Source organism: Tinamus guttatus, unplaced genomic scaffold (genome assembly GCF_059628265.1).
Source record: "Tinamus guttatus ecotype Peru unplaced genomic scaffold, ASM5962826v1 Tinamus_guttatus_pri_ptg000209l, whole genome shotgun sequence".
Classification (NCBI taxonomy): domain Eukaryota; kingdom Metazoa; phylum Chordata; class Aves; order Tinamiformes; family Tinamidae; genus Tinamus; species Tinamus guttatus.
The window spans coordinates 145,099-160,127 of NW_028288743.1; the positions used below are offsets into that span (position 1 = coordinate 145,099).

General features: G+C 35.4%; 1 protein-coding gene across 1 annotated transcript in view; it reads left to right on the forward strand.

Moving 5' to 3' along the window:
* The first annotated feature begins 1,088 nt into the window (after window positions 1-1,088).
* The window catches only part of NEBL (nebulette), an 83,231-nt gene continuing 69,290 nt past the window's right edge, over window positions 1,089-15,029 (forward strand). Inside the window, exons 1-5 of the mRNA XM_088524331.1 lie at window positions 1,089-1,154; window positions 1,251-1,322; window positions 6,648-6,752; window positions 8,872-8,982; window positions 14,886-14,996. Of these exons, the coding sequence (XP_088380457.1) occupies window positions 1,089-1,154; window positions 1,251-1,322; window positions 6,648-6,752; window positions 8,872-8,982; window positions 14,886-14,996 (465 nt within the window). The remainder of the gene's footprint in view (window positions 1,155-1,250; window positions 1,323-6,647; window positions 6,753-8,871; window positions 8,983-14,885; window positions 14,997-15,029) is intronic.

A 15,029-nucleotide genomic window follows, 5' to 3' on the forward strand; every position in this document is an offset into this window, starting at 1 on the left:
AGTCATTAAAGAGCTTTTTCTTAAGACTACACATTCCTTATCTTCCTCATAGATACAGGCTACAAAAGGAAATCTACTGCTCTAGAGATTTGCAGTCAGGAAAAATCTCTATAGTGATGAATTACTCTGCTTGATGAAATTTAAAATCATGACTTCTATAAAACGAGAACTATACATGCTACAATTAGGAAAGAAAAATCATATTGAAATGCTGATTAATCCAACTGGTTCTATAATAGTACGTACTTGCTTGTTTTACAGAAGCAAACATTGAGACACTATATCCATTGGCAAAAAGATATTTCAGTTTCATTGCAGCTGGAATGAATGACTTCATGCGGAAAAAGATGAATTTCGAGTCTACAAGTTCATAACATTGTTGTTGGTGAATGAAAATACATATGTGAGTAAAGATTTATTTTTAAGGATATGCATATGTGTGTGTGGATGCATAGATTTCTACTTCAGCTAATCTAATATGCAGTGCATTTAAGGAATTTTATATCTTTCATGGGAAAAATGTATTTTCTGAAAAATATGCTAAAATTTCTATCTACTGGAAAACTGTAGGAGTGTTGCTTTTTTAAATTAAAAAGTTCTATCATTGGACCAGCTAAATAAAGTTTTGTGATAACTAGTTTTGGAATCTGCAATGTCTTAAGTCTTAGAACTGAGTAGTTTTCCCATAGCCTCAGAACCTATGTTTCTTTTTTAAAGACTGTGAATTATTTATGTTATGAATTTACTGAATTGCAGTATTTTAATCAAATATGTTCTTAGACTTTTTAAAAATAGTTGACAGGGATAGGTCATTTAATTTTTTTTTTCTTTTATCAGTAAGAAACCTTAGTTCTGTTGAGACTGACAGCTAGCAAGGCCATCTGCAATGCCTTTCAGTTCACTCACACTGAATTGTTCAGATAAAGACTGTCAAGTGCTGCCTAAATAAGGAAGAAGCCTTGGTGAAGTTAAGTACAGTGGAGGACACAAACGAAGCACTGATTCCAGGAGCGCTGTAGAGTCTAGGCTGTTTCCTGCAGCACTGAATCTTTTAGAGCTTTTATTCTTGTTTTCTCTTAACTATTAAAATGCGATTATCTGTTATTCAGGATTTCAGGGAGGATGAAAATGAGGAGGGAGAGGAAGAAGAAAAGGTGAGTGAAAAAGCTATAGCTTTGAAAAATAGTTATTTCTCTTTCTTCTTGCTCTTTTAGAAGAATAACTCTGGAATTATTATCTCTCTTTTATAGGTCTTCCTCAAGCCTGTTATTGAGGACAGAAATTTAGAACTGGCCCGAAAATGCACTGAAATAATAAGTGATGTAAGTGATAGTGACTGCACCCTCACATTTGCATTTTTTTTTTCAGTGCCTATGTTTACCATGTGTATACATTTGCCATATATATATATTTATTCAGACATGTACAATGCTGTGTGTGCCAAATGAATAGCAAAGCAAAGTAAAGAGGAGTGCTGCCCACTTCTGAAGTCATCAACCTTAGCGCATAAGCTTCTCCAGGAACTAGGACAGTGTGAAGCACTGGTGCTTACAGGCCCTGGGAAGAAGGGGATTCTGAAATGCCAGTCCCACAGGATGACACTGGTGCAGTGGGTCTGCTCTAAAAATGAGAGGGTGTCTCCCATGAGAATTTTTTTTGCTGATTTAGCAAGGAAAATGCTTAGTCATAGCCTTTTTGTATGAGTTCTATTGGCTGAAACAGAACTAGGCACCAGTGTGCATAGCTGTAAGGAGGGAGGATCAAAATCAAATAGATGAACTCAGATTAGTATTTGTCATTCTGTTTATGGATGAAGTTAAAGTGCTATGGTGATAGAAGTTCAAAACTGCTCAGCATACTCTTCTTGGACTAGTCAGAAAAATTCATTGCAATGTGAAGATATCTCTAAAATAGGGGTAATCGAATTCAATAATTTATATAGCTTTTAGAGTTGCAAATCAAGTCTAAATGCTAAGGTCAGACCAGGTCTGAGATGTTTAAACTGGAGGAGATCCAATTGCTTCAATGCAACAACATCAAATTTAGCTTGATGGATGTTTATTTCCATGTTCTTCTGGAAGCATGTTCCTGAAAAGTAGCTTTGTCGCCTAAATTGGAATTAGACTGGCAATTTTCCTTCACAGCCTATTGAGGATGGAAACTTGTAGCTAAGAAGACCTTGCTGAGGAGAGGGTGACTTGCTTTAATTAGCTTTTTTTTTTTTTTTTTTTTTTTTTTTTCTCAAGAGAAACTGAAAAGTGAGAACTGCTTCAAGTTGTGTTGTAATATGATATTTACATTCAGGGTATTACTGTTTAAGATGAATGAGTATGTTTTTTGTGAGAATAACACATACAGAATCTACATGTAGGGTACAAATTCATTAAGGCATAGAAAGGCAAAGATAAGTGCCAGAATTACAGTATCTGGGATGCTTAGGCTTTACAGTGCTGGACTGAAAGTGTGACTTGACAAGGTCAAAGCTTCCTCTTTGTCCGTGGGCCATCTTGTTGTACTTTTATCTTCATGGGATGACTGCTGAAAATTGGATAGACCCTTGTGAGAAGCTACCAAGATGGCTCCCTCATAATCTCAAGCTATTTTAGGAAGTGTACAAGTTAGCCATCATTAAAAATATTAATATCTGCATTCTTTGTTTGGGATATAAATGGCATGTGACACAGTAACAGCCTGACAATTTAAGTAAAGGCCAAAATGAAAATGGAATGCTAGCCTGACTTGAAATATATTTACTGCTTCCATTCAATTTGTTTATAAACATGATTGCTGCAGAGGCAAAAACACCCTGAAAAACGCTGAAGAAATATTTCCTTTATTTGAAAAGGAACTGTTACAGGGCTGTATACCCATTAGGAGTAATGTTAGCTGTGTTATTAATTAACTGATAAATGGAGCGGCTATATTTTCTCTGATTTTCTGCAGAGGCTTGGGGCTAAGGTGAGTAAGTTAAACCAGGTTCCTGAAGCCTATAATGGTGCAGAGATAGGGGATTTTACTGGAAGCTTGTGGATGCCTTTAGCCTGCAAGTGTGTCAGATTTTTCACTGAGATATGAAAGCATAATGGCATAGTGTCATTAACGCTTTCAATGCAGTAGTAATGTGTAATGGTCCAGAACCAATTTAATTTCAAAGACGACTCTATGTGTTGTAAAATGGGACCCATTTTGGGGACTTATCCAGCATCCACTGTAATCAGTAGTTGTTTTTTTTTTCCATTGGTGCTAATAAGATATGAGTATGGTTCAGGGATTGATTTATTCTTTGATTTTTTTTTTTAAATTATTTTTGTCTCCCGGTTTTTTTTCTTTTTCTATACTTGGAATTTCTTACGACTGTCTGTTTCCTCTCCCTGCACTTTTTGTAAATTATGGAGGTCAGTAAGCTGCAAAGTTTTTGCATACTTGCTTTTGAATTTCTGGCTCATCCATGTTTGGAAGTTTTTCGATTTCCTGTATGCTTTCTTGCAGGAGTCTTTGCCCTCACTGCTTTCTGTTTGTGTAGATGCATTACTAGTGCATATCTGTCTGTTTAATGCGTACAATGATTATGAGTTTTCCAGTTTTACCCTAATATGACCTTGTGGCAATGGTCTGTGTCCTTGCTGGCTCCAAGACAAGGTGTTTGTCCTTCTCTGCATGCAGAGCTGTCAGCACAGCCTTTCTGTCAGAATGCAGAGGCATGCGTGCTCTGGGCTAAAGATACTACGATGGCATGGTTCTCACCCAGCATCCTTTGGAGTCTGACTTTGAATTGGCAATATTATTTCAAAACACATTTGTGATAACAGTCCTTAGTGCATGTGTAACTGTCAGACTTGAGCTGTGCTTAGAGGGAGGTTGTGAAGTGTGTATGTGTTCCTTTTGCTGAGGAAATCCTCTATTTCCTCCATTTGTATTTGAGGTAGGTAGATGTTTGTTCTGTGGCTGTGATACCCCCCTGAATTTTCCTTCCCCAGAGCCATTTTTTAATCTTCCTCCATTAAACAATTTCATTTCAAAGATTTTTTTCCAAGCTGTCATGTGTATTGGGTTTATATGAGTTACCTTCCAATCTGGGCCTTTTCTCTTCTGTATTGAAATTGAGCCTGTCCCTTTGAATGAATTCTGTTTTATTACCTCTTTCTTTCCTTTGTTTTGATTATACAGTGTGACATTATAGATACTATTATAAACAGAGAGTGGAGTTGTTGTACAAATAAAATGATCATTAATCAAATTATCATAATCCTTTTTTTTTGTGGAGAAGGCGACACTGTGCCAGGTGAAGATGCTACTGTATTTTAGTTCTGCATGGTATCAATGTTTCTTTTCACCGTTAGCAAAAAAATTGCACCACTTAGGATCTAACTGTCCTTGTTTGAAGCCCAACTATGTCTGCTCACCTCAGCGTCAAGTCTTATTCTTCATTTGTCACACAATAATTTTGTGGCTTCTTTGTTGTAAAGCAGGGGCTACAGAGTCACATTGTTAAGTATAGAAATGGAGTGCCTTACCACTGGTCTAACAGGCTGCTGGCTGCTTCAGGAAGGAGCTCCTCCTCTGGGCTGACGGTTATGAATCACAGACTCTGGCTCAGGAGGATTTTGAGGTCCAAATCAGTGGAGCCTGGGAAAATACCCTGGGGCAATTATCCTGCATACTTGCTCTGATCATGCAATTCTGTCGAGACTTCTGCAGGCCACAGAGAGAGGGTTTTGTATTAGATGGATCTGTGGTCTTCCAGACTTATGAATCATTATAAGTGAAGAAGTGTGGAGGTTGCAAAGGGAATCTATAGTGGGGAAAAAAACATCCATCGTGGTCTGGCATAAGAGCTAGCTAAAACTTGCTATTGCATTTTTGTGACTTTCCTAAGTTTAAATGGATCTTTGAGAGAGAACAGTTCTCTAATGCATCTTGGCATGATGATTGTCATAATAGTTGACACAGTGATGTCAAAATACTAGAAGGAGGGTTTCCAGTAGAACTGTATTTAAATTCGATTAATACCTTGATACAAGGGAACAGCTCTGATTAGGCTGTTGAACCATGGTAATTCCCTTAGCCTGCTCCGAAGATTCACTTGCAGGAGAGACTCATGGAGCAGGCTGTGAGCAAGGTGAGTTTCCATAGTGAGCCACAGCCTGCAGGTTCAATGACTTTATAATAAAAAGTTAAGTTTTGCCATATAAAATCCATTGATGGAAAAAAAATACAATTTGAAACTTCTATTGTCATATATTACTTTGTGATTACCTAAGGGTACAGCATTGCGCAAACAGGTTACATGGGCCATTGGATTGCTGAGGCCCTGGGCAAAGTGGTGACATTCTGTAATTTTGTACCCTGTGTTCCAGAAAAAGTGTGTGTTTTTTTTTTTTTTTTTTCTATATAATAAATACAGTGTAGGCCCTGAAGGGAGGCAATATGGTTTGGTAATAAAATTCTCCTTCAGTAGCCCGAACAGGGATGAGGTCAGTAAAGTTTGTCCTGTGAGATGGTTATATAGTCACCCATTTGAAAAGAACTTGGCTTTATCTAATACGTTTTGCGGTGGATAAAAAGTTTACATCAGAAAAGCCAAGCAGTAATTCTGCATAAGCTGACATCTTTCTGATGAATTTTTCAAATCGCTTTTGAGTAATGGAGAGTAGAGCTGGTGATGTTCATTAAGGTTTCAGAGAAGGAAAATGAAGACTGCATATTTTGGTAATGCTCAGATGCAGATCATATTGCTTCTGTCAGCGCTTGTCAGCAAGTCTTCAGTGGATATAATATGAAAATGAGGTTAGAGAAAATGTAGCAGATAACAACCAGGAAAGTTTAATCTTAAATAAATTTTCACTGAACTAAACTGTACTGTGTACAAAGAAAGAAATGTGAGTAAAAAACATTAAGACTGCTTATTGGGAGTACCTTTAAAACATTTTGACAGTCCTACTAATATAAAATTTTATCAACACTCATGTGATTATTTTTAGGTAGCTCCTTACTAGAGTTGCATACTGCTAGAAGTTTGACACTGAGCAATGAAAAGCTTGGGGCTTTGTACTGTTTTTAAAAAGAATAAGACTTGATTTTCTGTTGTGCACAGACAGGACTTGAAATGGCTCAGTTTAAAATTTGCTCCCTTTTAAAGGGACTCTGACGGACCCGCATGTCGCAGCTACCTGGGTGCTTTGTAGCCAGTGACCTTGTAAATTTATCCATGTAACTCTTACGTTTTATTATGCTATAGTAAAATACAGAATCTAGGCTTGCAGTGTTGGGGTTAGAAGCTGGTTTAACAGTTTTATCTTTGAGATCAAGGTGAAAATGCTTTCTTCAATTCTCCTTTCTTTAGCGATACTGGAACATCTCTGAAAAGTGACAAAAATGTGCTGTAGGTATAGAGGAGAAATCTTTCTTTTTCATCTTAATATCAAAGAGTTTTGTGATTTTCACATAGTCTTGATACCCTGTGTAAAAACTGTGTGTTCTCTATGTGGCTTAATTTGATTCAGCCTGTGGTATTTGCAAGCCACCCAGCATAGTACAATGAGTTTTAGCATCCAGTCAGAATGACTAGAAGAGGTCTAATAAAGCTAGTCTTTGTGTGCTTTTCTATTTTTAAAAACAATTAAACGTCTTTTTTCTCCTCTTTGTAGATACACTATAAGGAAGAGTTTGAAAAATCTAAGGGCAAGTGCATATTTGTACCTGACACCCCTCAGCTAAAACATGTGAAAAGTCTTGGTGCTTTTCTTTCTGAGGTAAGACCCAAAAGACTGCAGAATTTTCTTTTGCTACTTACTCCTCCTCAAAACTCTCTGAGTTGAAGATGGGTGTTTTTCAGGGGAAGGAGGGTTTATTATACAAAACAATTCAGTTTAAGAATTAAATGAGTTAGAGAACTGTATTACTCACACATACAGCATGAACTAATGACTTAATACTAATTAATAACTTAGAGTGGTATAACACTTTTTTTTGAGGGTTATATGATACTTTATGGACAGTTCTGAGAAGAAATGGCTGTCCCATTTTAAGATGGATAAGCTTAGAGCAAAAGAATTTCTTGTTAGTTAGTCAGGAATGACAAGGTATGCAACTTAGACCTGTGTGTAGTTGCCCTGCTGTGGAGCATTCATAGCCTTACTACAAAGCAGGAGAAAAGAAGGAACATTGATCACTTTGGCCATCAGTGAGGGAGCTGGGGAAGGGACCGGGTAAATGCCCTCTCCATGTGCATAACTGCCTGTGCATCTATGTGTTTTGGGTGTGTTTTTAAGCCCTTTGTGCATGTGTATTACTGCAGTGGCAGAATTGGCATCTAACAGAGCACAATTTACCACCAGCTCTTCATGTCTCGGGTATAAGGTGTCATCAGGTTGCATCTTTTATTATTTTAATAGCTGAGAAAAACATTAGGAGTTTTAACTGACAGACAATTGCTTTTGTTGAGGAGTTGTTGGTTCTGAGTGATTCTTCTGTCCTCATGATCCTTGGAAAGCTTAATTTTCTGCTGCCTTTTTTTTTTTTTTTTTTTTTTTTTTTTGGTGAAGGACATTCCAATATGCCTAGCTGGCGTTATGTAGGTTATATACATTCTATTTATTGTCTATGATATATCTGTTCATGATATTTGCTTGCTGTACACCTACATCCAATATAAATGCATCTGATATTTTTGTGCTATTTATCTTCATATTTTTGAGACAAAATAACTTCCAAATTGCTTATATAAGACAAAAAGATGCTATAGTATAATTTATAAAAATACAATATAGTGATCAAATCTATAGAATCCTTTTTTATATATCAAAGAAAAGCTGCTAATCATTAAATGAATCCGATTTACAGGTAGAAGGGTATTACGCCCTTTATAAAATAAGCTATCTTTCGTATTAACCAACTTTTGTATGCTTTGTGGCTAGACTCATTACCTAAACCAAATAATGTGATGGATGGCTTCTCTGGTAAATTACTGACCTCTAGTGTCCCATAGCCAGTTTTGGTGAAACTTGAGTACTTCCAAAATTGTCTCTTGGTAGCATGTTTACTGACATGAAAAGGAGCCCTCTGTTCAGGAGAACATCAATATATACTATAGCAAATTATTGATATATAGAATTAATCTCTAATAATAGTAAGTACTAATAATAGTACTATTACTGTACTAGCAATAATACAGTAAGTTAATGACTTTAGACAGCATAATTTCAGGTATTGTTTGGTATTTATGATTACTTGCAAACTAATCCCTCATATTATTGTTGGTTTTGACTTTTAAAAACTTTGGTCTGGAGGAAAAAACCCTCACATTTAGAACTCTTATTCTAGTCTGTCACAAGACCCTTAGGAATTGCTAGTATTGAGCATTGGAGAAAGCACAGGAGAAATAAAAGGGGATATAAAAATGAATATGTAACTTGAATAGATAAGGTAGAAATGATAACTAAAATGCCAGCTTCAATGTTCATGCCTTTTCCAGTTAAATTTTAATGCTATTACATACTAATCGATAAAATATTTCAGTACAGGTTTCTCCTTGCTCCCGTTGTGCAAAACTTTGAAAAACAGAACAAAAGTTGTCTGGAAATGATATAATAAACAATATCTGCCTTTCTCATCTTATATAATACTTTATTCCAAATCCTTGAATTTAATTAGCTGATACTTCATGTAGTTTTGTTAATTAGACACCATGCATCTAAATTATTTTCAAGTTATTATTTATAGATCTATTTTTGCTTGATAGTTTAGAAGACAGTAATAGATCTTTCCCAGTTCTGCTAGTCTTTATGTCATTTTATTTGTCATAAAAAAACAGTATGTATTATGACTATTTTGCTTCATTTGCATTACATGTCATCTTTTTCTCTTCTGTAGGTGAAGTACAAAGGGGCTGCTAAGAAAAATCTTTCCAACTCACTGTATCAGCAGATGCCAGCCACAATTGACAGTGTATTTGCAAAAGAATTAACCCAGCTACAGAGCAAGGTGCCATTTTAAAACAAAAAGACTATTGTGGTATTAATTGCATGACTGAATATTACCAATCTAAAAAGTACTTTTGAATGACTACTTGATTGCCTGTCTCATTGATTTGGGTCAGTTACTTAGGTGGGGTTTATCAGCACATCAGAATAATGTCAAGAACTCACAGTTAAAATATTGAGAATCCAACTCATTATGTTTGTTAAATACAAATTTAAAAACAGGCAGTCTGTTCATCAGTCCAACAAAAACCATGCATGCAATTACTTAATACCATGATGTTGCATTGTGCTTAGGGGAGAGAAATCTTAAACTGCAACCGTTTCAAGTTAGGTGACATAATAGATTTTTAAAACTTAAGCAAAGTGAAAAAGAACACTGTTAAGAACTGTTACAGCTGCTCACAGGTAACAGTAAAAATATGTTTTATGTCATTAATAATCCACATAGGACCAGTCAATCACAACAAAATTTAGAGAATTTCAAGCATAAATTCAAATATATTGAATATAGTGCAAAACATGCTAACTGCCAGTAACATAGTAAATTGTAGCTGTTTCTGTAGGCTTAGAAATAGTAACCATAATGTAGAATCCCAGGTTCCATTGATTTCAAAGAAATTGTATTAAATATGCATGAAATTGTAAATTTTCATTGTTACTCATTACAATTACAGCTGATAAGTCATTGTTTTTTATCCAAAGGCATTCCTGTTGCCTTTGGATAGGCTTTGGAAGAACAGCCTCTTGTTCTTCTCTTCACTTCTCTCAAACGTGTTAGTAACTTTTAGCTTAATACTGCAAATTAGTGAAATAAGCATATTCCTAAAGCTATATTATGGACTCTATCCCACTATTTATTCCAATAATGCAGCAATTTTATTTCCCAAACAGGGAAAAATACTTAGAATAAAAGAAAACACGGAGTTCTAGAGACTGTTTGTAGAAATATGCTTTGATTTATAGCTAATCAAGACTGTAATAAGCAAATATAATAATACAAAATATAATATTTTGTATATTACTCTTTATAGGTTGGAGTGGAATAATATACACTCAAAGTGATGAAATAGCTGAAATGACATTAATGAGACATTTCATTGTAAAGTGAGTGATTACAGGAATTACAATAGAAATAAATTGCAAATTAAACTTGTATAACATTTTAAAACAGTTGGCTTGATTTATAAAACATTAGTTAACTAGTTTTCCACAGGATTTACTTCTGGATTTATTCCAAATGAGTACGTTCCACATTAGTTTACGCAAATGAGGTTAATTAACGCTGGTGATGTGGCAGAAAAGATAATGAACTGAGATTAAAAATCAATGCACTTGAGTCAAAAAAAAAAAAAACTCAGAAGGAAAAGACTGGCATTTCATTTCATATTTTTGAAGGTTTTGTTTACTCATCCAACAGTCATGAAGAAATAAATATACATATATGAGGAGTTACAGTAAAGCAGAAGCACTTCCTGTAAAATTCATACCGTCCTCTCAGGAATAGATGCATTATAAATCATAATGTACCAGAAAACATAAAGATATGCTGACACATCTTTCCAACTTGTGGTTACTGTTGCAACGGACCTGAATTTAATGCTACTTTCAGAGAGATCCTGGGGGATTTTCTAGTGGAAAATCTTCTCTACACTATTCACATCTAATCCATATTGTGCCTATCACTGTGGTACCTAAACAGCTAATATAAGGATTTAATATTTCAACTGGGTCAGGGTACGGCAAGGAGGATTTCTGGTGCATCTTCCTAGCTGGGATTGTAAATTTTCAGGTTATCAATTTGGCAAAGGGAAGCAGAGTGAGTGCAGTGCTGGCCAGCCAGTGCCCTGACACTTGCAGAAATGCTGCTGGAGACCCAAACCTATGGCCTGTTTCTCAGTTATACTGAGTTGATTTTTTAAATAGCTTCAAATAGGTTCTGGTTTCCAAAGGTGGAGAAAAAGTATGCCTGCATGTCCTACTTCCTGTTTCCATTAGAACGTGTTGACTCCGTTGGTTCCCTCCCAATGCTATGTGGATGCCAGGCCTAGTGCTGTTGCGTTTGTTGCCAGCCATCACAGGCGCTTTCCGTGTTCCTATTCCTTTTGCTGATAAAGGATTATGGAGATACGTTCCCACCTATGGCATCTGTTTACTGTCCTCTCCAGAGCAAATACCCTCCAGTAGAGCTGATGCCTACTCTGCTGTTGAACATGGCCAGCATTACTTCACATGTCAAGGACAGCACAAGGCCCTGTTGGGTGGCTCTGCTCCTCCTCCCAAGGAGCTTTTTGCCTGTACTTGCCATGTTGGTGCATGTTGTTGTGAAGATGGACAGGAAAGAAGACAGTCTTCCTCTGCTTGTTGATTTTCATTTAAAAAAAAAAAAAGGAAAAAGAAAAGAAAAAGAAAAAAAACTCAAACCAAAGCAATAACCCAACAAAACCCACATTTTTACTCTTTTGTACCTTAAACAGAGGTGGCCTAAAAATGGAAATAAATACCTAGAGAGAAAGAAATCCATCCAAAATGTGGACAAAAAAAATGAAACTTTTGAATCAAAAAATATCATCACATTGAAAAATCTATTACAGTAGAGTGAAAAGGAGGCTTCATATAACTTCACATGTTCAGGCAGCTTATATAAGTTTCATCTTTTTTCCCTTGAGTAGCAAAAATGATGGTAGCTTTCTTAACGGTGGGGGTTTTATCCCTATTACTCTTTCATCCTGGCGGTCCTCAGGATAAGTCAGAAAACAGTGTTCTGTCCCCTCAATTCAGCCTCTCTGCAGAGATCTCACCAATTTCATTGTTCATTGCAAACAGAAAAAGTGCAGTAGAAAGAGCGGTCTAATAGGGAGCCCCCATTTTGATTTTCCAGAGAAAAAATGGACATTTTCTGGAAAAATTGCAGTTTTCTTGAGGAAAATATTTCTGAAGAAAAAAATGGATTGTTACTAGCTTTATGCCATTCTCCCTTCTTTTTTTCTGTCTCAACATTTTCCCCTTTTTTTTTTTTTTTAATAAGATGTCACAAACCATGATAATGGTATTTAGAATGGCTTGGGGAGGAAATAATATAAATAAAAAGAGGGAAAAAAGTGCTTTATCACTTTATTTCTGCCATAGCAAGAGATTGCACTGTTTCTCTTCTTATCTTATAGGAAGAATCTAAACCAAACTGAAGGCAGTTTAATTTTCTCATTTGTCCAGTGTTGCAATATCTCAAATAGTAACTATATATCAATGCTCAACAGTGTCTTCTTTCTTAAAGAAGATGAGCCAACTGAATCTTAAGTAATTTTTTAAAGTTCTAGAGAAAGTTTTAGGATTTTTCTTACTTATGAACGGAATCCTTTGACTTTCAGATTTTTCTTTATTATTGTATAGCACTTTTTTTGTGGTTTGTTGCATAATTTATGGACATCTCCCATATTCTCTGATTAATGAAATTCTTCATTTTCACTTTTTTTTATTCTTTTTCTTTCTCAATTCTGCTTTTGTTTCTTATAGCATCTCACATTCAAGGTTTCTTCTTTTCTAACATGGCAAGTACTTACTAATATCCTGGACTTCATTGGTTTTTTTAAATGTCAGATAATCTAATTCCCAGTCTGGAGATTAAACTAGCATTTTCTGTTTTCTTGAACAATTCCTTCCACAAAATCCTACATTAAAGATTTTAAGTTGAGAGTTCAGCTTAGTTCCCGTTGAATAGGAAATATAAAAATAATAAAAAATGCATTTAAAATATCCTAAATTATTCCAAAACAGAGAATGAGCAAGAGTTAAGCTAAAAGTCTTCCTTAATACAGCTCTGTGTTGACACAATGGTGTATGGAAGATAGATAAGAGAAAAATAATGCTTCCTAATCAGTTCACTATGAAATAATACTCACTTAAATAATTGTATAATTATTGTCCTAATTGTACTAAATAGGACCACAACAATGCAGAAGTTATGTGAGTGACCCCTGCTACTTGATCCCTGTAGAGTACTGTGATGCATATGTATATTTGATAATTAAAATTCAGTTTAGCTATAGTTTGGAAATTTAGCATGAAATGGGAAGTGCCGAATGTACCATGTATAAGCATGGTAATGTGTAAACAAGAGGTCTAAAAATACTGTGAAATAATCACCATAAACACACTTCTGTGTTTGCTTACCAGTACTGGAGCTGATTTACAAGTATGGGAATTTTTCTTTATACCTGTCCAAGTGACTTCCTATAACCTGACTGATTTTTGATTTGATTTGCTTTTGTTTTTTGATGCTTTGAGTGCACAGACCATTTTGTCAACATAGAAATATAGATGTTGAGGCAAAGTGTTAATATAGTAAGATACCTATGAACTACTCGATTTCGGAAGTAAGGCCTCCTTTTCAGAATTGTATTCGGTGGGGGACATCTTAAAAGTGACTGTGTGAACGAAAAGCAGCAAAACAGTTTTTGAGACTTGTATTTATAAAGCAGTTACAATTTTGCAGCTGATTATCCACTAAAGAAAGTGTTGCTAACAAAACCGAAAAATGAAACAAAAAGTGACTTCCCAAGCTTGATCACATTTTGCAAAGGGGAAAGCAAATACTCTTTAACAAAACTGAAGCAACACTAGAAGTTTTGTTTATTTCCCCAGAGACCTAATCATTTTGGATTTACATTGTGTCAGCAGATGGCACATTTTATGTTTCCTAATCTTATACTTGCATTCATACAGTAGCAGCGCAAAAAATACTTTTTCTCTTAGCTTTCCAGCGTATATATCATTTTGTAATCTGAGTTAGTCAGTACAGAGACTTCTATATTGCCTTGGGCATCCTGATCTGCAGCTTGGATGCAATCTTGCTGCCTTAAACATAAACAGATGTGACATTTTCTCACAGTTCTTGGTACCCTTTCCTAAAAGTAGCTGAATCACCATACTGAATCCTGCCTCAAAATTTTCACAATATTCTTCCCTGCTCTTTAAGGTTTTAATTTGAAATCCTCCTCCTGATCAGCTTTCAATCATTTTTAGTATTTGCTATTTTCTTAGGGATTATTTTAATGCTTGCTCCAGAGAGCTATTAGAAAATGATTTTTCTTGATGTTTGCTGCTTCTTCAGGCAGCCAACCTGGTGAATTTTCTTAATGTAAGCATAAAAGCTTATGATAAGGATAAGTGCAATTTCAGCTTTTTGAGGCAGTTTTCATATGTGTTGTGTGAGTATATATGTAAGTATAACAAGTAAAGCGAAAGCTGGATGAATGCCCAACTTTCAGCCCAGTTTCTATTATAAAAATAATTTTATTTATAAACTCACATTCCAAATCCATTTTCCTTTACAATGTGTCACTTGAATGTAAATATTATTTTTCTTTGTGAATCTAAGGGCGAGTCAGAATGTGGATTGTGCTAGTAATTTCTTAACAGTGCAAGAAATAGATGTTTGACCTATATGTAATTCATGTAAACTATTTATAAGGAACACACAAGACTTTTTCTTTTAATCTGGACACAGGAAAAAAAACTCAGAAAATGCTTACTTTACTAAGGGATTCAAATATATTTTGACAAAAATTCCTTTTCCTTTCACTTTTCTCTGGGCTTTATTTTTGGTTTCTTAAGGCTGCTTTTCTCTATCTGTATATGTACACTTCCTTGTTTGTACTTGCTCTTCTTTTAAAATAATAGACTTGGAGAAGTCTCTCTGCTGACTGTGCCTCATGTGTCTGTTTTGAGTAGAAGCTGCTATTGTTTCAGGGTTCTGCTTCCATTAAGAAGCTTTATTATTACTTTTTTTTTTTTTTTTTTTTTTTTTTTTCCTGAACGCAGGCACAGGAATACATTAGGTTTAGCCCAGCTCATAATGATATACCTGCTCTGCTGAGCTCACTGAAGTATACTGTTGGTGTTTTTTAGGTTCTCTATAAACAGAAGCATGATGCTGAAAAAGGAACTTCAGATTATGCACATATGAAGGAGCCTCCCGATATTAAACATGCCATGGAAGTCAATAAATACCAGAGTGATGTAAGTATCTCTCTCTCTGGATTTAGTTCACTG